Genomic DNA, 23606 nt, shown 5'->3' with positions numbered 1-23606 from the left:
TCTTCTTTCTATTGATCACTCTTCATTTTAGAAAAACAGATCATAAGAACAAAAAGACAGTTGTCTTTTTCGTTGTTTAACCTGTAACTACAATGAAGCTCCTATAACCTGCCTTTCACGCTGGCTGTTCACTCTGGCAGGAGGCATTAGGACATCACAACTCAACTGTAATATTATATTACAGTTGAGAAGCTACATCATATTCTTCTGGCAGGTGACTACAGACATCACCAGTCTATAATGATATGGAAATTATAGACTGGTTTTTGTACAAGATTGCAGGCTCCCATGTGATATAGACACTCACAAACACAGAAAGCACACGCTCACACACAAATACCCATACGCATAAATTCATATACTCCAATAGAAAGACAAGAGGTACATCATTTACATTTTCAGATTTGTAGAAACTTCAATAATAACATGACTTTATGTATTTTGGCAGCCATATTTCCCCCTTTATGAGGAGTATATCCATACATTTCTTGAAATCATTTATTTTGTTTCTATAACGTAGAAACATAAAGTACCTCAGAAATCAATCTAAATATCACCTTATAAGCATTTTAGTTTATTTTCTTATTACAGTTCGCTGTCATTTCACACATTAACATGCAACCCTTTTTGTTTCTTTACTTTTCAGCCTTTTGTCTCCAACATGATGTGGTGATGGTGTTCGTTCGTGAAAGCCTTCCCTTCCAGTCAGTCTTTCTCTCAGCTTGATTACCTGTTATACTTAGGGAGTCTGTTCTTAACTGTTCCTCGTAAACCACAGTTAACCTTGCATCCCTTCTCCCTCATCAGTAGAACCATTGTTATATTCACCTCGCCTCCAGTCACACAAAAACATGTGACTTCTGCACAGGAAGCTGGTATAATTCTGAAAATCATTCATGCCTTAAGGGGAAATGTATCTAAGACTCCCATCCACCTGCCTTGTCATTGTATTAAACCGGAGCAATCGCCGCCTCTTTGTGATTCATCAACTACTCCCAAAATTTTACAACAATGGAATTGATGAATTCTGTGCTTCTTGTCTTACCAGAGAATTGGTTTTCTATGGCTGATTTCCGATTCTCTGTTCTTCTGTCCCTCGTTTGCTCATTTAGTTGTTTTTTGGTTGTCCTCTCTCTGTTGCCCAGCTGTTCAAACAGCTGGCACATGTCATGGTGTACATCACCGGCGTAGAGCCACATGGTTTGGAAAGTCTCACCTTGATATGTTGCCTGTGTTTGGATGAGTAACAGTTTATGCAAATTTGTTTAATGCTATGATGTCCGCATTGAATGTTCCATGTTTGTGGTTTTTAGTTTTTTTTTTTTTGGTGATAAGGTTACCAACGCTTTACAATTGTTTGATCTTTGAAAGGCAGAAATCGGTCATGAATCACATAATTTATCTGGCTTTATAATGATTTGTAATGGCTTCTAGATAATTATCTTAGTTCTACCATTCACCGACGAGTATCTCGATACGTAAATTCATTTTTTTTGACCTCTTGGACATTGTTTATTAAACTTTCTCTTGTGAGTGTTGACACCTTCTGTGCTGCCTGATTAGTTGGCTCAGCTGGAAATGTCCCTTTGAAACAAGGGCCACTCAGAGAGAGGACTAGAGGATTGGTCTCTTCTACTTTTACATGTCAGGCCCATATTAGTCTTTTGAAGTTATACAGAAATGTGTTTAAATCAAAGAATGTGTAAAGATGTAATTTTGAGTAAACAACAATAATCAATTGAATTTGTTTCAGACGCGGTTTTAAACTGTGATACATGGGCTTAGAATAAATGCCCACCAGGTTCGAAGATAGGTTCTAACTGAAGGAATTACATTTCTACAGAAATCCTTTGATCGGGTGTGTTATGTGGCCCTGGAAAGCTTCATAACAGTCAGAGAATATATAATGACATTATTTGGGATAAAGACTGTGGCTGACGAGCTGCTGAAAGAAGTGTAAAACTGGCAATAAACTGAGGCAATAGCCGGTCTCAGCAGGGCTGGCAAGGAGTAGTTCAATAATGGCATCACACTTTGGGGTATATTCACAAAGACGGGCTATAACTATCGTCAGTCATTGCAAGAAAAGTTAACACTGCCTAACCCTGAGTAATATCGCCATGTTAGCGGGCTATTTTCAAGCTCAAGGTACATGGGGATAGAAACAGGGAAGAGGTGTCAAAACCCACATACTAATCATCGCGATGGCAAATTAAAATCCTGCGTTAGCCGGCGATACGTTGTCAATGGCCAGTTATCGGCTGAGAAGTCCCATCATCACTACTTTTAGCTCCCGGCCCAACACTGCCCCTGCTGGAAGCCAGGCGTCACTGTGAGACTAGCAGCATGGTGACTGCGGCAATCAGCTCCCTCGAAGACTGTTCATTTGTTTTAACCAAAAATACTGTCATTTTAGTGGTGCTAATTTAGGCAGACACCTTCCATCTGGAATACCTGCATCTTAAAAGGCTCCAAGCTGTGTTCCCTTCCATGCTTCAGGTAGTCGTCCTGCTTAACACCAGCAAAAGGCAGGTGTAAAATCCCTGGTCCTACCACGGGTTATCACCTGTTTTTGCTTCGCGTCGCAGATCTGGCAGTTTGTTGTGAATGTGGTGTTGTGGTTTTCTGGTGTGTTTTTGCACGGGAACGCCTACTCTGCATCTCATTAGTGTTAGCTGGTGGTGTCCACCGTGGAGATAAATTAGGGGGCAGTTATCGCGGGAATACTGGTGTTGTCTGCAGTTTGCACCAGCTTGTGAATGGGGTGTTAATTCTATCACCACTTTTGATGCGTTAAAGTGGGGAAAATTCAGAGATAAACCCTTGTGAATATGCCCCTGTGTCTTAATAAAACTGGATGACCTCCTGTCCTATGAGTTCCTGAACTCATAAATCCACAATAAAACAGGCTAACAAGTAACACTTCTACAGATAGAGAGACAGACAGACAGAGAGAGGGAACACAATAAAGAAAGGGAGAGGGAAAACAATAGAGACAGAGGAAAAAGAGGGAGACATAGAAATAGTGAGAAGGGGATATAAAAAATATACATAGAGAGAGAGAGAAATATAGGCACACAGAGAGTGACAATGAGATAGTGAGAGACAGAGAGCGGATGACAGAAAGTAGAGAAAAAGCAGAAAAGAAAGGGAGACAGCGAGGGGAAAAAATGAAGAGGCTGAGAGAAAACTTGAGATAGAAGAGAGAAAGGTTGAAAAAAGGGAGGCAGGGAAAGACGTTGCCAAAAAGAGATAAAGAGAGACTACAGAGAGAAACTGACAGAAAGAATGGAAGAAGGACATTAAGAGAGCAATACAGCAAGGCAGAACGAGTTAGAGGAAGATTTAGAGAGAGAGTGAGAAAGGGAGGAGGAGAGACAAGGGCAGAGAGAGGGGGCGGAAAAAGAGAGAGAAAGATAGAGAAGGCGTGACAGAAGGGGTGTGAAACAGAGCGAGTGCAAGGGATGAAGAGAGACAGAGAGCGAGAGCAGACAAACAGCAAGCGAGAGAAAGAGAGTCAGAGAGACAGAATAGGAGAGAGGGAAGGTTCTCTTGTGCAAGCATTTTGCATGTTCCATCTTAGACTGGAGAAAGGTAGTGTCCTGTTGTTAGACCTTGTCTTCTCTCATACATTGTGTGGTGTGTTTTCTTCTACCATTGGCATCGGATATAGAACAACATGTAGGTAGAAAAAATATTGCCTGCCATAAATATTTTTTACCAAATCATATTTATAGAATTAACATCTCATCAGGTGTAGATTGTCTATTGTTGACTACAATGGGGTGATACTTTTGTAAACGAAATTTAGGGCACAATATTCCTGTCAGACTATATTTTGATTTCGAAATTCCAGTCCCATACCCGTGGCATCTTTATCTCCATCCATGCAGTGTGCCATCCTTCGACCAATGCCCGATGGGCATTCTGACTCCTTTAATGTAAAGCGGGGTAAACTGGCTCAGACCGTCCGGTGTGTATCCGAAGGCGAGTTTCAAGTAAGGATGGGGTTCATTTCTTCAACTACAAATACCTGTGATTCTTACAAGCATCGGCAATATTGGGTGGGGCTCCTATAGCTAATGATGGCACCCGCTCATCTGGGGCAGTTGGCAGGGTTGGATTGGGATAAAAAATCGGCCCGGGTAAAACAACTAAAAAGTGGCCCACCTTTGCGTATTGCCTTTCCGCAAAATACTGCTTCAGCGAAGTTTTATGAAAAGAAAGGGGGTAGGGCATGTTTTATTAACTTAACATAGATAAAAAAAAAATGCACAGACTAGTTCACACTGCTGAGCCACACATATGAATGCAAGTGAGACCACTTCTGCTCAGGCCCCCTGCCCCCGCTCAATTGGCAAACATTAATGGACTGGCCCAGCGAGAGAAAGGGAGGGGGCACCCACTGGGCCGCTGGCGGCACCCTATCGGCACAGACAGCCCCCAGGCTGCACAAAAAAGCAGTCCACAGCTGGAACTCGGCTACCGGCCCTTCGGCCATTTCCCGAGTGCCCACGTTACCATTCCGAACCTGGCCATTGGGCTCCTTTATTGGACAATGCAAGCTCTTCTCAGCAGGGCTGCTATACCTTTAATCAGAGAGCACGAGCCATCCTCCGTAAGGATACAATATATTTAATTCAATAGTTCCAGATCTTCTCAGCTGGGAAACTGGACACAGGGGAGGCGCGCAACACCCATTGGACTCACCGGGCTTCAGCCCCCCCGTCGTGTGTGGCAGCCCGGGATGAGACAGATCCCCGGGCACACACACAGCCACACCTGAACGTTTCACAGGTCTTTAAAAGACCATTTGAATGTTAATTAGGCCTTGCTGTTGTTTCACCCCTTGTTGGAGGCCCTGCAGCTCCACTCTGCCTACTGATTAAAGGTTCAGCCCCCCCCCCCCCCGAAATTTTTTTCTTAGCCCCCCCCCCTGAAATTTGACTCTAGTTGCGCCTCTGACACAGGGCATGTTTTCAGCTGCAGACCTCACCTTCTATGCCCATTCTGTCTTTACTGACAAATACTGATATCTTCTTAGGCTGCAGTGCTAGCTCTCTGCCACAAGATGGCAGTGCAACACTCCCTCACGCATGCGTATTTAGGAAAGGCACAGAGGAAGCCATCTTTGGAAACAAAATGAAGGCGTCTTCAGACAAGGTTTTGAATAGAAACATCTTTTATTGGTTAATTGTTTCAGAGTGTGGTGCCTATCTCCCGCACGACCATTGGTTCATATTCTTCAATACACTCAAAATGAATACATAGAAACACTACAAAAATAAAGCAGCCCCAAGAAAGGGCCCAATTCATGACCTGAAGCGTGAAATTAAAATACCAAATGCAGAAGAGAAACGGAGAAAAGGGGTGTGGTCTTTTGACAAAGAAACATCCCCTGAAGAAAAGTTTTCTTTTGCCTCCTGCTCAAGGTGAAGGGAAGGTCGCGACCATCAAATGAGGAGGTTATAGTTCAAGCTAGGCCGTGTCTCCCCTTCCCCGTCCAATCAAGCAGCATCTTCTCCGTCCCTCGAGCCCTCTGACCTCCTCTTGCTTTCTTTCCTTCAGATGACCTTCATAAGCACTTGAGGATGTAGAAGTTGCAAGCCGTACCCCGGGGGCAGTTGCACAGCTTCCCGATCCGCGAGCCCTTCCGCACTGCACACTGCTCCCCGGCATCACACTGCAGAAAGGAGACACAAGAGAGGTGTGATTCAAGCTAGAGGGGGAACCATGCACACTTCACAACCACCTCCCCTTCCCACATCACCCGATGTTGTGCAGCATGATGAAAGAAAAACACACTACGGCACGGCCTCCCGCGTCATTTTGTTGGATCCGGCACCGCGCGTGCATGCGCGCACCGATAAAATAACGGGGCTGTTTTTTTTCTTTTTCTTTTTAGTTACTGATCTGAGTTGGATCGGTAATTAAAAAGAACAAGCATTGGCATAGCCAATAGGTCTCACCTTTGGGATCTGTTGGTTTGGCAGTACCGTTGGAGATGCTCCTCAGCATTGGCAAGATACTGTATAGGATGTATGACATTACAATGCATGCTTTTACCACGCATGCCTTTACAACGCGGTTTTTACAACGCATGCCTTTACAACGCATAGCGCTAAGGGGTGCTGGATAGTGAATAGTTTAATTTACTATTCCAACTCCAGTCCCCGTGGATAGTAGGGAAGGTGTTGGATAGTAAATTAAATCTTTCCCTATCCTAGAGCGCCCCCCAGCGCAATGCGTTGTAATGGTTTGCGTTGTAAAAGTTGCGTCATAAAGGCACTGCGTGGTAAATCCAACTATCCAACACCCCTTAGCGCTATGCGTTGTAACAGCATGCGTTGTAAAAACTGCGATGTAAAGGCATGCGTGGTAAAAGCATGCGTTGTAACGTCATACATCCCACTCAAAGCCATGCATGGTGGCTTTGCGCGGTTTCATAAGTCTTTATGTGAACCCTGTTTCATGCATGTACCACTTTATGTGGTGCAAATGTGACACAGGGCTCTCATAAATACGCCCCTCTGTGTGCATGAGCTAAGCGCGTATCATATGACATAACACAAGCCCACTCTGCTTCAACCAAAAGGCACAAGAGAGGGTGACGTTGTGTTTTGAGCAATGGGACATGATGACGCCAACACTGAGAATGATTCACAGTGGAAAGGCAAGCGTCGGGTTCATCCCTAGAAAGAAACTTTACAACCAGGAGCTCTGGAAATGATATGCTAAGCTTAATGTGATATGAGCGAAACCATGTATCCTCTCATCTGCAAATGGTAGCAGAGTGAAAACAATGTGGGGGAAGGCATGTGTGTTTACTACATCTGACGGTATCTGCTGTCTTATAACACAAATAACAATATTTTACCTCACTGTGAAAGTATTGTGTTCTGCATAAATAACTGTACTGCAACTTTTTGGGAGAAGTTAACGAAGGATAAGTTCAAACACAATTAAGAGAAAACAAGAGTGGCAAGACATTACAGTAAAACTGCATGGTGAAAGAGCATTACATTGCAGCTATACAATCAGCCCCTGAAGGTCATGTATGTATGTATGTATACTTGTAAAGCGCACTATCATCCTGGCGCTGTATACCGCTGTGGAACCCTTCCTGGCTTTCCCTGTGAGACATGAACAGTGCATTATACATGTTTTGGCCTTCCAAATCTTCTACAATGTTACTATGCACAAGGCCCCTAGAGAACAAACCACTCCCGACTGTAGACCAAAAGCTCCAGCCATGGGAAAACTTGAGAATGCATTGGCAGGCAGGAAAAGTGATGATTTTGAGGTTCCCCCAGACTTAGGGTGAGGACCTGGAAGCTGAAGAGAAAAGAAAGGACAAGTTGTGCTGAACAAGTTGGTGGTGGTCCCATCACCCTGGCACCACCACAGGCTGAGATATGGGCATAAAGGCATTTTAGAGGCGAGGCCCTGCAGAGGATTATGGGCCGAGTTTGCAGCAAGCAGTTTAATTTATATTAGAACATTGGAATGTTGGAGCTCCATTGAAAACAATGGAGTGCTCCGGGCTTATAATGGCTGGTAGAAGCCCGGAGCTCCAACATTCCAATGTTTCTTTGTTCACAGCTCTGGCTGGGAACAAAGGCTTCAAGGACCCTGAGGGGATTCCAATCCCCTCACGCTCCCAAAAGGCTTTGTTTTTTGTTGTTAGAACATTCTGTCCTCTTGTGACAGAATGTTCTAATAGCCTTATAGCCCTTCGTAGAGGGCTATACCGGCTATTAAAGTCCCTCTCCCTTGTTAAAGGCCCTCGCCTTCGGCTCGGGGCCTTTAACGCTGGAGAGGGCCTTTAATAGCCGGTATAGCCCTCTACGGCAGGCTATAAGGCTATATTAGCAGCTCTCCCACTGTGCTAGGATAGCCCTGGTGATATTTCCTTGTTTTTTTTAGAACGCATCCTTGTGTGTAGTAAAGCAGTTAACACTAGTTATCTATTAAGAACTAACTCATGGCATGCTGTTTTACCTCACTGTGGAAGTGTTGTGTTCTGCAGAAATAACTACTGCATCTTTAGGTGAATGGATAATTAAAATTAGGTTCAAACACAATTAGGAGGGAACAAAAAGGTTAAGACATCAAAGTAAAACTGCATTGTGAAGGAGCTTTGAATTACAATCAGCCGCTAGAGGGTATAATCACAGGAACAGTACATTTACATTTTTAACCTTTCACTGTGTTTCCATGAACCATGGCCCTAAAAAGGCAAAACACTCCCAACTGTAGAACAGAAGCTCCAGCCATGAGAGAGATTGAAAACTTTCTCTCTTCTTTCTGCATTATAATGTACTGTATGTAACTTCTGATATGAAACTTATATTTTAATAAAAACATTTGAAATAAAAAATCAAATAAATAAATAAATACATTTAAAAAAACTGCATTGGAGGGAAGCGGATGAGTTTGAGGTCTTCCCCGCCAGCATAGGGTGAGGACCTGGAAGGTGACAAAAAAAGGCCACGTCCTGCTGAGCAATTTGCTGGTGGCCCTGTCACCATGGGACTACCACAGGCTGAGATATGGACGAGAAGGCACTTTGAAGGTGGGGCACCGCAAGCATTACGCAGTGTGTTTGCAGCAAGCAGTGAATTTTATAGTCATCGCTCTCGGGCTGTGCCAGGGAAGAGTTGCCAGTGATATTTTCTTGTTGTTACCGGCTTTGCCGGAGAGTGTTGCCAGTGATTTTTCCTTGTTATTACCTCACCCTGTTATGTATTGTGTTCCGCAGAAATAACTGCACTGCAGCTTTAATTTTGGGAAGTGGATAACTAAAGATATATTAAAACACAATTAAGAAAAATCCAAAAAGGCAAGACATCACACTAAAACCTCATTGTAAAAGAACAGTGAATTAAAATCGAATAATCAGTCTCTAGAGAGCGTAATCAAGCATTAAACATTTTTCAGTCTTTCAGGGTTTTTACAATGTTGCCATGCACAAGGTCCCTAAAACACAAACCACTTCCAGTTATTGTGCAAAACCTCTAGCCATGGTAAAGTTTGAAACTGCATCGAAAGGCAGGGAATGTGATAGTTTTGAGGTCCCCGCAACATAGGGTGAGGACCTGGAGGTTGTCAGTAAAAGCAAGGCCATTTTGTGCTGAACAATTTGGGGGTGGTCCCTTTGCCCTAGTACCACCACAGACAGGCTGTGAAAAGGATGAAAAGGCATTTTCAAGTCAAGGCCCTGCAAGCGTTATGGGGTGAGTTTGTAGCAAGCAGTTTATTCCGGGGAGAGCCGCAGTGATATTTCCTTGTTTTTTTAGAACACGGACTCACATGTACTAAAGCAGTCAACATGTGTTCTGTAATAGGAAGTAACACCTTGACATGCACACTTGTCGCAATCTACGCCAACTTTTTGGAATATTCTAAGTGAGGCAATAAGAACAATAATTACAGCCCTGTTTGCAGAGGAAGCCTGGAGTGAGTGCTGCGGGGAAGAGGGAGATTGGTAGCGGCTGGATGCTTTTAAGCTGCAACAACAAAGACAAGCAGGAAAGGAATAAAAAAAAAAATAGTCCCACTCGCGAACAGATAAACACTAAAGTGTGAGTGAACAAAACACAAAAAGGAGGGCAAAAAGCAAGGATTAACCAACAGCAAGCAAGTATTTTTGAAGGACAATGGAAGGGACCAAGCAAAAGGCAATGGGCTAGCTGCATGCCCACAGAGTGAATACAGCATGTCTCGAAGAGACAGCGCATTCACTGTTAGGCTCAACCTAAAAAAAAGTGCAAACATCTTGTTTTTTGGGGGGGTAGGTGGGAAGGAAACCAACACAGGGGGTGGAACAACATGAGGGAATGCTACAAAACAGACAGTGCGAGAGGGGGAGGAGAAGTAATGGACGAAAGAATAACATGGAGAAGACAGGGAAGAAGCCCCCAGGGAAGCAGGCAATGAGGGGAGTACAGGGAGGGGGGAGAGAAGCAATGGATTTGAGAGGAGGGCACAGATGGGGAAAGCAATACAGAGGGTAAGGGTTAGGAGGAGAAGCAATGGGTGTGAAAGAGTAAAGTGGAGCAGGTGGTGGAGGAGCACACTGGCGAGCAGGCAACAAGAGGAGTACAAAACAGCAAGCTCAAAATAAAGGGGTGTCTGGAGAAGCACATGTACAACAGGGAGCAACATTGAGTGCAGGGGGAGACAAGTACATGTATAAGACAGCTGGAAAACACATGCACTTTCTTGGGGTGCTTACACCAAAAGAAAACAAGCATTGCCATAGCCAATGGGTCTCGCCTCTGGGACCTTATAAGTGTTTAGTTATGCAGCACAATATAAGAATTATAGCGAGTCTCTTTAAAGTTACATCACAGGCAGTGGAGGGTGGCACTGCTGCAGAGTGAAGACTTTTTTTCACACTGAGGGCAAAAATGGAGAGCCTGCTAGAGACCCGTCTCAGCACCTGCTTTTTTAGAACTGCCGCCGGAGCTGAGCACCGGCAGGACCCGGCCCACTTAAAGCCCTGGGCTCAAAAATACTTTGGTCTGGGTTCAGATGTGTCGCTGGTTATAAGGGGTAGAGAAATGTGTGCGTTCTACGAATCACGACACAACAGGCTCGTAATTGTGTGCCGCACATTTTCCTCTTCAATCCAATCAAACTGAAAACAGGTTTGCTCCGAGCGTCCTCCAGTATGATAAAACTGCTGTGGTGTAATAAACCAATTTCAAGTTTATTTAGGTCTTTGTACGCTGGGTGTTTTGAAGAGTGTTAGCACTTCTGAGCGCTAAGCCTGATAATAAACAAGTTTAAGGTCCTGCTCGAGTTACAAAGTGTATGTAGTCCGGTCGGAATGAAGGCTGTGCCCAAATTCTCGATATAGCCACACCGTTGAGTGCTTAGAGGCCAATATGAAGTGCTGTAAATACCACAAACTTCCCACTGACGTCCTAAACATTTTTCTTTCATATATTTGGCAAGAGAAGCAAGGGTAAAATGCCATGTTCTGCTTCTGTGTTTTAAAAACAAAGGGTTGGACCTCACAGTGCTGAAGTTTTTAAAATATAAGCATCTTCCTCTAAATTGCTTTCAGTGCTCCTTCGTCCATACATTCAAATATGCCTGACTTCCACAAGGTGCCGTGGTCCGCTTAAACAACACAAACGGGGACGGGACGGAAAAGAGAGAGAGGAGACGAAAAACAAACAGCTGTGTGTTGCAGACGAGACAGATGCTTTGGAATTGCTCAAAGTGGCTCTGTTTGTTTGACCGGAAGCTCTCTGCAAAAAACACAGCTGCCCGAAACTCTCACGCAGCGTGTGACTCGGTGGCTGGTGGCACTTGTTACAAACTGTAGCCCCCTGGTCACAGTGTACGCAATAGTGTATCCTCCCCTAAAATACATGGCCATCTGTGATGCTGCAGCATGTACGGGACATAACAGGGATCTCGGGGACACAGAGTACAATTAAAAAAAGAAACGGCTGCACTTAACTCTACACCTTGTGAGTTTATTCTCTTTATGTCCTTCCGAATCCAAAACGAGGGTGATACAGGCAGGGGAGAGAGAATAGAGAAATGTAAACAAGCGTGCGCGGCCACACTAGTTAGAAACAGATGGCCCCTGCTCGTCGCTGCTCGCTCCCACAAGGTGGATGCCGCCACAAGTACGAGTGTTAGGAAAGTGCAGACCGATTCCACAAGGTCATCTCCTAGAGCAGGGCATGTGCGCTGCGCTAGGCTCGACCTAAAAATGAATGCTTGAAAAGCAATCAGTAGAGCCATTGAAGCAAGCCAATCAAAAGAGATGGTAAAGAGGCAATGTTCCATGGGAGGGACAAAAACAATAGTGAAAAGTTGGGGCGCTGGATAAGTAGTGCACAAATGAGAGTGAGAGGAAAGCAAAACAATGGAAAGCAATGGGCGGGCTCTCAGTCCCCGTAGGTCCTTGGTAAGCCTACAATCTGTCTCACAATAGGTAGCACCTACGTTGTTAAATAGGCGAGACCTAAAATCCGTCCATTTGTATATGCATGCCGTATCATTGGATAAAGGCACCTCGCTCCTCTGGACATGGGGCACAAATCTGGAAACAATATTAATTTCTGGTAAACGTTTAGGCGTTGCTCCCAGCCGAAGGGTTTGATTGAAAAGGGGACGAGAGAGGCCATCAGAACTGATAAACCCCTGTGGGGTGGTATCACTGAGAACCAAGGGCACGCTGGCCTTGGCATCACCTCATTCTTTCACAAGAAGACTGGCATTGGCTGGTACAAGCCTGTACACCGCCATTCTGTACTATTCCCTGGCACGTCCAATCCCCTGTTGGTAAGGGCACACTGCTATAGCTACTTGAAGCCACTAATATCGGCGCTTTAACCGTATGAAGGATGTCCGCACGCTAGGAACAGAACAGTTTTAAAATTGCTCTTCACTGCTAGCTTATGGGGCACAGGTGAGTCCTTGAGTGCCAGTAAGCGAGGAGCTGCTGCCTGGCAGAGAGAAACACCCTCCTGAAAACATCTGTTCACTTTATGAAACCTGGTGCTCTACAGAGGGAGTCGGAGTTTGTGCCCCGGGCCTGTTTAGAAGCCCCGGGATGTCGAAGGGTGTATTCGTCTTGCTGCAGTGGCTTCTGGGGGTCTGTGCAGGTAGTCCTTGGCTAGGAGTTTGGATGCCGCACACTGCCCAGATGCGCCTGCTGTTTGGGTTTTTAGCCCCTCCCTGGAAAGCGGCAGCAGAAGGTTTTGTCCACACAGCCCACCCAGAGGAGTATTGGGTGCCCACAAGCCCACCCTTGCCCACCCCGACCCCACTCACCGAGGGGACCCAGCCGAGCTTCTTGTCCAAGGACGGGACCCGCTTGCTCTTCAGCTTCTCCAGCACTTCCTGCAGCGCCTCGATCTGTAAGGGAGAAGCAGCATTGAGCGAGGCGCTGGATGGGCGCACGAGTGAATGATTGCGCAGGAGATCTGAGCCATGGGGGAATGAGGGAAGGAGGGAGGGAAGGCGGGCAGTCATTCTGCATGAATAGGGTGGGTGGGTGCATGGATGAATGGGCCAGTGGGTGCATGGATGAATGGGCCAGTGGATACATGGATGAATGGGCCAGTGGGTGCATGGATGAATGGGCCAGTGGGTGCATGGATGAATGGGCCAGTGGGTGCTTGGATGAATGGGCCAGTGGGAGCTTGGACGAAGGGGCCAGTGGGAGCTTGGATGAATGGGCCAGCGGGTGCTTGGATGAATGGGCCAGTGGGTGCTTGGATGAATGGGCCAGTGGGTGCTTGGATGAATGGGCCAGTGGGTGCTTGGATGAATGGGCCAGTGGGTGCTTGGATGAATGGGCCAGTGGGTGCTTGGATGAATGGGCCAGTGGATGCATGGATGAATGGGCCAGTGGGTGCATGGAGGAATGGGCCAGTGGAATCATGGATGAAGGGGCCAGTGGGTGCATGGATGAAGGGGCCAGTGGACGCATGGATGAATGGGCCAGTGGGTGCTTGGATGAAGGAGCCAGTGGGTGCACGGATGAAGGAGCCAGTGGGTGCATGGATGAAGGGGCCAGTGAGTGCTTGGATGAATGGGCCAGTGGGAGCTTGGATGAATGGGCCAGTGGGTGCATGGATGAAGGGGCCAGTGGGAGCTTGGATGAATGGGCCAGTGGGTGCATGGATGAATGGCCCAGTGGGTGCTTGGATGAATGGGCCAGTGGGTGCATGGACGAAGGGGCCAGTGGATGCATGGATGAATGGGCCAGTGGATGCATGGAGGAATGGGCCAGTGGATGCATGGATGAAGGGGCCAGTGAGTGCTTGGATGAATGGGCCAGTGGGAGCTTGGATGAATGGGCCAGTGGGTGCTTGGATGAATGGGCCAGCGGGTGCATGGATGAAGGGGCCAGTGGATGCATGGTGAAGGGGCCAGTGGGAGCTTGGATGAATGGGCCAGCGGGTGCATGGATGAAGGGGCCAGTGGGTGCATGGATGAATGGGCCAGTGGGTGCCTGGATGAATGGGCCAGTGGGTGCATGGATGAATGGGCCAGTGGGTGCATGGATGAAGGGGCCAGTGGGTGCATGGATGAATGGGCCAGTGGGTGCATGGATGAATGGGCCAGTGGGTGCCTGGATGGATCGCTGGATGGATGGACGTGCAGGTGATTGTAAGAGATAGGTGATGAGCAGATTAATGGGGAGGCGATTGAATGGGTGATTGAGTATCTCAATGGGTAGTTACCTGGAGATGGTGGATGAACAGGTGAATAGATGCATTCATGGCTAGATGATGTAAAGGTCAACGGGTGCGTGAGTAGAGGGATGGATGGATGAGTGAATGGACGAGTGAACTGGAATCCCAGCAGGACTGACTCAGTCCGTCATCTTTCCAAGCTCGGTGAATCGAGCCTCTTTATACTGGGTAGTAGTAACAGCTGTCGTGTTTCACAGAGTGTGCTGAAGCGTAACACAAACACATTTTTCTAATCTTACAGCTTGTCCAGGATGGTTACTGTTCGCGAGCAAGCACGGGAGATGACTCGGTTCATGCGCCTGCTGCAGAGATCTCCAGTGCATCCATCCACCTGCAGTCAGCTCTTCGAGCACCGGGGAGGTAGGTCCAGGCCATGCTTTATTTGAGAGGGTTTGTATATGACAATGCAAGAGTCACCTCCCGGGCCATAAATGCCTTCTCTATCATCAACCCCACCATCTAGCACACACAGTGACTTCATGCATAGAACCCATTGCATCATTTTTCTGCCTCATTAATGAAATTGTCTTATAAAATGGAAGTTTCGTGACAGATGTGTCTTCACACAACACAGATGAATTGCTTCAATGTCTATGAGCTTTGGGGTGTCGGGGCCAGATAACATTCTGCAGAGACGCCCCAACAGTTTGAGTTACCCCCCAAGGACAAAGAGAAAGTGACAGGAAAGAGAGAAGAAGACAAGAGACGAGAGAGAGGAACAGAAAGAGACAGAGGAGAGAGAGGAGTGGAAGAGAAAGAAAGAAGGAAGATAGAAGGGCGAGTGAGATATCGAGGAGGGAAAAACAAAACACAAAGAGATGGATGCAAAAGGGACAAGAAAAATACAAAAAAACAGACGTGGCAACGGAAACACGGATGGGGTCGGAGCGGCAGAAGGAGAGAGAGAGGGGAAAGGGAAGATAGACGAAAGGCACGCGATGGAATGGAATGGGGCGAGAGAGGCAGGAAGGGAGCAGGTTTGTGTGTATGTGTGTTATGTTATTGAAGCTTTTAAAGCGCACGTATACCCTAGGGTGTCCTGGCGCTGAATGCTGTCCCAGTGGTTCCATAGGTAAAATGTTTATTCAGAGAATAGGTTACTCTTTGCTGATGGCAAAGGCAAGCACTATGTGTTTTTAAAATACCCCTCACACACTAAGATTCCCTTAGTGTCATGCGTCATCACAGGGGTCTTCCCGTCCCTCTACGGGGCGGGGCGTGCTGCGACCTACGAACGATGCGGGAGCACTTGTTTTTTTTAGGAAGTGCTTGCCTTTGCCATCAGCAAAGAATAGCCTTTTCAACCCCCTTTTTTTCTGAAAAATTAAAAATCCAATCAAAAATTAATTTTCTTGTCACATTGATAGAATCCCATTGTTTGTATGCATATCCAAGGAGGGCGATTCTATCACCAATACCTCTACACTTCCCCTTTGTTTATTTGTATTCAGAGAATAGCCAGGTCTTCAGCCCCTTTCTGAAAGAGAGGAGCTCGGTGGCACTCCTGAGATGCCCTGGCAGGTCATTCCAGGCTTGTGCCGCCAAAAAAGAAAAGCTGCTGCCGCCCCAGTTGGCCTCTTTACTCGGGGCACACTCACTTGTCTTCCTTCCGAAGAGCGCAGCACTCTTTTGGGGACATACCATTTGAAACGTCTGCTCAGGTCTTCAGGGCCATTTCCCGCAAAGATTCAAAAAACTTGCCCAGTGCTTTAAATTGTGCACGTTTAGCTACTGGGAGCCATTGTAATTAACGAAGACTCTGTCTGACGGAGAGAAACCTTGGTATGCCCGTTCGCAACCTAGCCACTGCGTTTTGCTCTAGCGGGAGTCTGTGAAGATGTTTTTTCCTAATACACAGGTACAGACTGTTGCAATAGTCCAGCCGTGACAAAATGAGGGCTGAGACAGCATTCCTAAAACAGTCCTCTGGTAAGAAATCTTGTATTTTCCTCAAGATTCTAAGAAGGAAAAAACTTGACGAAACAACTCCACTGACCTGATCTGCAGTCATTCTTCGAACTTCACGCACTTCATGTACCAGAGTGCCTAGAGGCGATCCGGAGGAGGGGCTAGCGGTGTGTGATCCATTGCGGTGGTTTCTGCAAAAGCCAACTTGTTGTCCATAATTACTCCCAGGTTCTTAGCTTTGGACGTGGGAGCTGGAAACCTACCCATTTCTTCGGGCCACAAGTCCGGTGACCGGAGGTTGGGGTGGTTTCCAAATGTAATGACCTCGGTTCTGCCTGCATTAAGTTTCAGGCAGTTCAAGGCCATCCAACCAGATATGTCTTTCAGACAGTCCTGGCATCAAGAAGTCATTTCCTCTTCTTTGCCTTGTTGTACGGACAACACAATTTGTGTGTCGTCTGCATAGGAAGTGATTTGAAGCTCGGGAGCCATGCTAATCTTCTCTGTATCGTTCCAATTTAATATATTGCCTGCATCACTCACAAAGCTCTTCACCAAAACACCCCCTCTTACCTTGCAACCAAACTACATAAAGCTGGTTGCTCCAGGTCCCTGAGGAGCACAAACTCCCTTGTCCTGATCCCTCCCAGACTCAAATGTCAAAAGACCCAATCCCGTGCGTTCTCTGGTAACGCTCCTACAATTTGGAACTCTCTCCCCAAGGATCTTCGCTGCAACCCCTCTTACCCTCTCTTCAAAAAAGAACTCAAAGTACTTCTTCTCAACAAATATTGGGGTATCTAGTGTTACTGACTCTGAACATGTTCACTCTTTTCTCCTCTCTTGTCCACTTCTCTCCCCACCCCCTCTCAATCCCTTCATATTCTCACTCCCCATCTCTTCACCCCCTTCTCTCTCCTAACTTTCAATATTCATTTTCCCCTTAATTTTATCTCTCCATTTCTTTGCCCCCTTAGCTCTGCTGAATACAATATCATTTTGTAATTTTTTTCTTTTCGCACAATGGTAATTTTATCTCATTATGTTCACCCTCCTTGTAAAGCGCTCTGATACTCTTGGGTCCAGCAGTGCTATATAAAACCTTTGAAGAAAATAAATAAATAAATAAAATATGTGCCGCCGATGCGAGCACGTATGTTTACATGGGGAGATCGCTATGATGGTAAATGTTTTCGATGTGGGGGAGACAATGCAGATAGTATCCATATATTTTTTAGTTGTGTCAAATTGAGTAATTATCTGCATGATATTGAAAATTTTATATCCAATATCCTTGGGACTTCGCTCAATATTTCCCCGGCCTTAATGCTTTTAGGGATTGGTCAGGTCGTAAAAAGGGAAACTCTTTCTATAAACATCATCACTTTTTCTTTGTTGCAATGACTGTAGCACGATTATGTATAGCTTCCGATTAGCTACGGCCTGAGCTCCAACATTTGAGTGTTGGCGGGCCAAAATGTATATCTTAGCTAATCTAGAAGTGAGTCTGTATTCTATAAAGGGGGCCAGAAAGCGTAAACTAGGATTGTATATATGGGGAGCCTTTTCTGCATATATGAATGCATGATTCAATTTTTTTTTTCTCTTTCTCGCCGTTTTGTCTGCTTTGGTTTGTTTTTCCTTGCATTGATATTGTGGAAATAAAATAAATATAATTTTTTTTTTAAAAAGGAAGTGATTTGAAGCCTGTAGGATCTTATCAATGCTGCCAGCAGACAGACATATACATTGAAATGCGTGGGGCTGAGGGAGGACCCCTGAGGCACCCCACACGGGATGGAGAAGGCCTTAGATCTCTCCCTGTCAAGATCCACCGTTTGTGTTCTGCTGGCCAGAAATTAGTTCCAGAGGCTCCAGGCCCTGCCCTGAACCCCTACCTTCGATAAACGGCCCTTCAAAACATCGTGGTGGACCGTATCGAAGGCTGCTGACAAATCCAGCATAATCAGATCGCCATACCTCCCTGGTCCACCACTTCTCTGACCTCCTCCATAGCTTTAATAAGAGCTAGCTCCGTGCTGTGACCTGCACGAACGCCATTCTATGTGGAGTCAAGTGCATGGGTGTTCTGGAGAAACGTGCTGAGTTGCACATTGGTGGCCTTCTGTATCATTTTGGCCGGTAACGGAAGTCGTGAAATAGGTCTATAGCTGTTAGGATAATTTTTATCCAAATTCGGTTTCTTTCTCAGCGAAAGAATTGAGGCTGATTTCCAAATGTTGGGATATTGACCTGACTCAATAATGATGTGAATCAATGTTGTGAGGGTAGATGCAATGAACTCTGGGAAGCATTTGATCACTGACTCTGGACACGGGTCCAGGGGGGACCCGGACCGAGCTGCCAACAAAAGTTTAATTACTTCCTGGGTTTCGAAAGGTTTGAAGCCCTCTAGCATATGTGACGAGGCGGTGGTCTCCAGCATAGGGTTGGCTGCCGCGTCACCCACCTTTCCTTGCTGGTTCATAAAAGAGGAGAAGATAACTAGCACCTTGTTATGAAAGAAGGAGGCTAGCGACTCACACAGAGCTGGGCTACTTTGAGTATTTGTTAACACCAAAGGAAAGGGTTCTTAGTGTGAGGGAGTGATTGCGCTCCGCTGGATAGTTGGCCAATTCACTGTAAAAGGCCTAATAGTGTGGTGCCGTACAGGAAAGGGGTGACCCTAACAACCCCTTAGATGATGTTGTACAGGACATACATCTACATTAAATACAGATAACCTGTGCACATCAATACACATCATCGTTACCGAGGAGGACGCCGTGACCGGAGTCGGACAGACCGCCAGGCTTTTACTGAGGAGCCGTCAATACTTGAATTCACACAGTGAAGATATATTTTCTCATTCTGCACTTGAAGACGTACCCACGTCTGTCCTGACCCTGTTATCGGCCAACATTTATTGAGCACACCGCCACAGCGGAGCAATTGATTCTCTTTCTCCACCCACCGAACAATCTGTAGATACCCTAACCGGGTTGGAATTATCACCGGTTGTGGGGAATTAATTTTTTCGCATCTATTAGGACCTAGCCCTGAAGAGTAGGAGTGTATTGTACTCCGACGAAACACGTGTCGGCTGGTGTTTTCTAGAACGAACATTAAAGCAACGAGATCAACAGGCTTCAACTGCTTTTTTCTTCCAGTTTTACAAACTGCCATATTATATGTTTGATTTCTATGTGTGTGCACAGGTTATCTGTATACTTTGAGTATTTGATTTGGCAGGGTTCGTAAGATTGGAAATAGTTCTAAACAACTCTTTAGGAGAGGATTTAGCCTCTTTTATCTGCTCTGCGAAATATATATTTTTTTATTCTAAGAGTAACCTTTTATAGATGGAGAGGATTTCTTTATAAGCTTCTCTATTTCTAATATTGTACCCTTTTCTCCATACCCTCTCCAGCCTCTTACAGTCTGTTTTAAGTTTTTGCGGGTTTGCAGAGAACCAAGGTGCTGAGGGCGGGCTCTCTTAGGGGTAACCAGTTTGGGTGGAGCAAATTTCCCACATGCGGTCTCGAGTAAGCCGTTGTGGCCTCATCCACATTAGTTGAAAGATTTGGGGTGGCTACTTTCAGAAACTTCCCAGTCTCAAGGCTATCAATATTTTTCCAGGCCCGGGTAACTACATTCTTTTTGGGCTTAGATTTAAGTCGATCGTGGGGTATTCGTGCAAGATTAAAAATTATGGCCGAATGATCTGTCCAAGGAAGTGGCAATATCTCTGACAGAGAGAGGCCTACGTTATTCGTGAATATGCCATCTAAAGTGTGTCCTGCAGCGTGTGTAGCGCCTTCTACTCGTTGCCCGAGATTTCCTCTGTTCGTTATTAACTTCAATCTCATATTGTCAAGATCAGCCGAGTCCTCCAAATGAAAATTGAAGTCCCCCAAAATTGTGAAGGAGTTAGCACACAGCCCTTCCTCCAAGGATGTACGTTGTTACAACGCATGCTTTTACAACGCAGGTTTTTCAACGCAAGTCGTTACAACGACTTGCGTTGGGGGGTGCTGGATAGTGAATAGTTTAATTTACTATTCCAACTCCAGTCCCCGTGGATAGTAGGGAAGGAGTTGGATAGTAAATTAAACTATTACCTATCCTAGAGCGCCCCCCAGCGCAATTCGTTGTAATGACTTGCGTTGAAAAACCTGCGTTGTAAAGGCACTGCGTGGTAAAAGTTGCGTCGTAAAGGATGTTTCCCTTCCTCCAACAGGGGGCCAATAGCATCCAGGAAAGCACCTCTGGCCCCGGAGGGCGATAGATAAGCATAGCTTTAAAAGTATCCTGGGGGGAGAGTCGAACGAAAAGTGACAGAGTTTCAAATGTTTGGTTAGAACCTGTCGAGAATGAGGGCTGAAGGCTGTTATGATAAATAACTGCAAGCCCCCCGCCCCTTCTTAAAGGTGTATCCAGCGGGTGGCATAAAAAAATAGTACTTTTATAGCTCAGACCTTGCTAGGGGGCATCGAGGCGCTGGAGGCAAGGAAGAGAGAATGGATGGAGGGAGGGAGGGAGAGAGAGAAGTATCAAGAAAGAAGATGAGCGCGTGCGCTTTAAAGAGGGAAACGTAGAGGCGGTGGAGATAGTTAGGGTGAGAGGAAGGGGGGACATAACATTGGAAAACTGGGGATGAAAAGGAACATGTTAAGGGGAAACTGAGTGAGCGCCCGAGGAAAGAGACAGATCGACGGAACCAGGGAGAAACAGAGGGGTATCAAATTAGACATGCTTTGTGGGGATAAACAAGAGAAATGTTGATAGTGCAAGGAATACAGAAAGATTTTAGATAACGTTTCTAACCTAATGAATCCGCTCGTATTTTTGTCGCTATAACTAATAAGTGTTGCTTTTATACAACTCGGGGGCAGCAAGTTTGTGGGCCTCGGAATGATAAAAGGCGGAGCAGCCCTTGCAGGACTCACACACGTGTCCAGTAGTTTACACACAGTGAGCCAGCAGCAGGCGTGCCCCGGACTCCTCCCCAGCCCCGCCGCTCTCCTGGGTAAAGCTCCCCACCCACCCAGTGGGACGCCCGTGGCACTTACTAGCTCCTTCTCCTCCTGGCTCTTGTTGGCGCTACTCTCAGCTGAGCGCAGCTCCACCGACTCCTCGCTGCAGGCCAGGAGCAGCAGCAGGGAGCAGGTGAGGCAGAGGAGGGGCAGGCGGGAGCTGGCCATGGCGCTGTGCTTCTGGGCGCTATGCTGCTGGGCGCTGCGCTGCCAGGCAGGCGCTGTCTCTCGCAGGCAGGCGCTTTCTCTCGCAGGCAGGCGCTGTGCTTCGGAGGCGGCACTTCAAATGGTTTCAGAGGAGGGGACCCCTTCCTTTATCGCTGCTCCCCGCCCCCATGCAGCGCAGCCCTCCCATGTCACGGGCCTAGACTGACGCACCCACCCCTCCTTGCTGCTGCGCTGGGGAGGGCGCACAGCCCCCAAGGAGCTGTTCCCATTAACACTTCAAACATTGGTACACGGCCCGCAGAGAGCACACGCGCCAAGAGATGAGGTGAGCTGACCCCACACGGGGAGCAGCGCCCGCAAGGGCTCTCCGCTGCATTTATTCACCAGGATAATCAAAATATTCCAGGCGGTAGGTGTGTCATTGAGAATCTGGAACTCACTTCCGCCTCTGCTCCGGACCACCGCCTCCTCCCAGGCCTTCAAACTGACCTCAAAGTTCTCCTCCTTCAAAGACACTTCCAAAGTTAATTCACGCCCTCTATTATCTGGGGGAAGACCTTTTTAGTTTAGAACATTTCTATTCTCCATGACTATGGAAGTGCCTTCCCAGTGTGTTCTTGTGGTTTGAGTGTTTGCCATTTATTGCAATATTATCATTGTACCTGTGTTTGGTACTCTTTTGTAACATGCACACGTCACTTTTCTCTTGTAACATACTGTTTGCTACCTCTCACATTTTGTTTGCTTTTGACACTTGCACAAGTGCCACCATTGCCTACGTAACGTTTGTTCTTGTGTTTGAGTGACCTCCATTTATTGCAGTATTATACCTCTACTTGTACTTTGTTCACTTTTGTAACCTGCACACTTGCCACTTTTTCCTCACGTATTGCACCGTTTGCTACCTCTTGTACTTTGTTCACTCACGAATGTCACTTTTGCCTCAGGTAAAGTAACTTTTGCTTTTGTAATTTGTTCACTTGTAATGTTCTCTTGTATCAGTTCTGTTCCTATTGTGAAGCGCTCTGACACCTTTGGGTAAAGTCCGCGCTATATAAAAACGCATAAATAATAAATAAATAAATAATAATTGGGCCCAAAAGAAGTGACCACATCACACCCATACCTTTTTCACTTCGATGGCTTCCGATTGAAGCAAGCTCAATCTACAAGCTTGCCTGCACACGCCCTCCTCCCCTCGATACCTGGCAAATAAACTTAAAATCTCTGGAGGCTCCAGACCTTCATGTAATGCGGAAAAATTGCTGCTTGAGGCCCCCACCTTCGAAAGGGAAAGATCGATGGCTCCATCCTTCTCGGGCAATGCCGTGAGAATCTGGAACTCTCCTCCTCCACAGCACCGCACCACCACCTCTACCCAGACCTTCAAAATCGACCTCAAATCTCTTCCCGTCCAAAGACACTTACAAAACAAATGCATCCCTTTTCATGCCCCTCAAGGCAGTGGCGTCACTAGGGTTGGTGTCACCCAGTGCGGGTAACTCATGGTGTGTCACCCCCTCATGACTCACCCCACGATGGACCTCCTCCGAGTCCGCCAGTGCCAAATCAAAAAAACTGCGACTTTAAAAACACCAACTACAGCAATGACAAAAGCAAAGCGTGTTTTAACCCGTTGGCTGCGCTGAACGTTCCGCTCCAGTACGGAACGTTCTAAGAAACGGGCGGGGCCACGTCAGCCAACGAACGTGCGCAGCACTACCGAGGTAGTGCTTGCGACGGCCGTTGGCCGACAGCAGCAACCAACGGGTTAAGGATGCCAGGGGCCCTAGAGAAAATAAAGGACCTTTGGCACCCACCCCATGGTTTTATTAGAAAAACCTGCCACCATTTGGGGTGCGGTGGCCCCCTATGCCTATGGGCCCAGTTGCCACTGCACCGGCTGCTGCACTATTGATAGCTAAACCCCTGGCTGTGTACGGCATTGTGCATGCGTCTTGGGAGAGGAGAAGGTCTGATGTAGATGGCATTGTGCCACTTTCTCGCTATTACCCTAAGCGCTCTGAAACCTGGCTGGGTAAAGTTTGCACATTATAAGACCATACATACATAAGTAAAGAACTTCTACATACATGTGCATAATACACATGTGCTACTAAATCAGGTTTTTACATAGAACTTCATCACACCGTTTTTTGTAGCTTCTAAGAGCTGTATGTCACTTGGATCTTTACCTAACCACCCTACCATTCCACTTCATTCTTAAAAATATGGGTTTACTCAACAACACAACAGGGGTCTG

At 46.5% G+C, this 23606-nt stretch overlaps 1 protein-coding gene across 1 annotated transcript; it reads right to left on the bottom strand.

Annotated features, from left to right (window-relative positions):
• Positions 1–5212: 5212 nt before the first annotated feature.
• LOC144798952 (cocaine- and amphetamine-regulated transcript protein-like) lies at positions 5213–21343 on the bottom strand. Its single transcript, XM_078670091.1, has 3 exons — positions 21212–21343; positions 12802–12885; positions 5213–5683 (listed from the first exon to the last, which is right to left on the bottom strand). Exons 1-3 carry the CDS (start codon positions 21341–21343, stop codon positions 5576–5578), a joined length of 324 nt encoding a protein of 107 aa, XP_078526217.1. The 3' UTR covers positions 5213–5575.
• Between the last annotated feature and the right edge of the window lie 2263 nt (positions 21344–23606).

Source organism: Lissotriton helveticus, chromosome 12 (assembly GCF_964261635.1).
Source record: "Lissotriton helveticus chromosome 12, aLisHel1.1, whole genome shotgun sequence".
Lineage (NCBI taxonomy): Eukaryota > Metazoa > Chordata > Amphibia > Caudata > Salamandridae > Lissotriton > Lissotriton helveticus.
The sequence above is the reverse complement of the archived record's forward strand: the minus strand, read 5'-3'. Positions and strand labels throughout refer to the sequence as shown.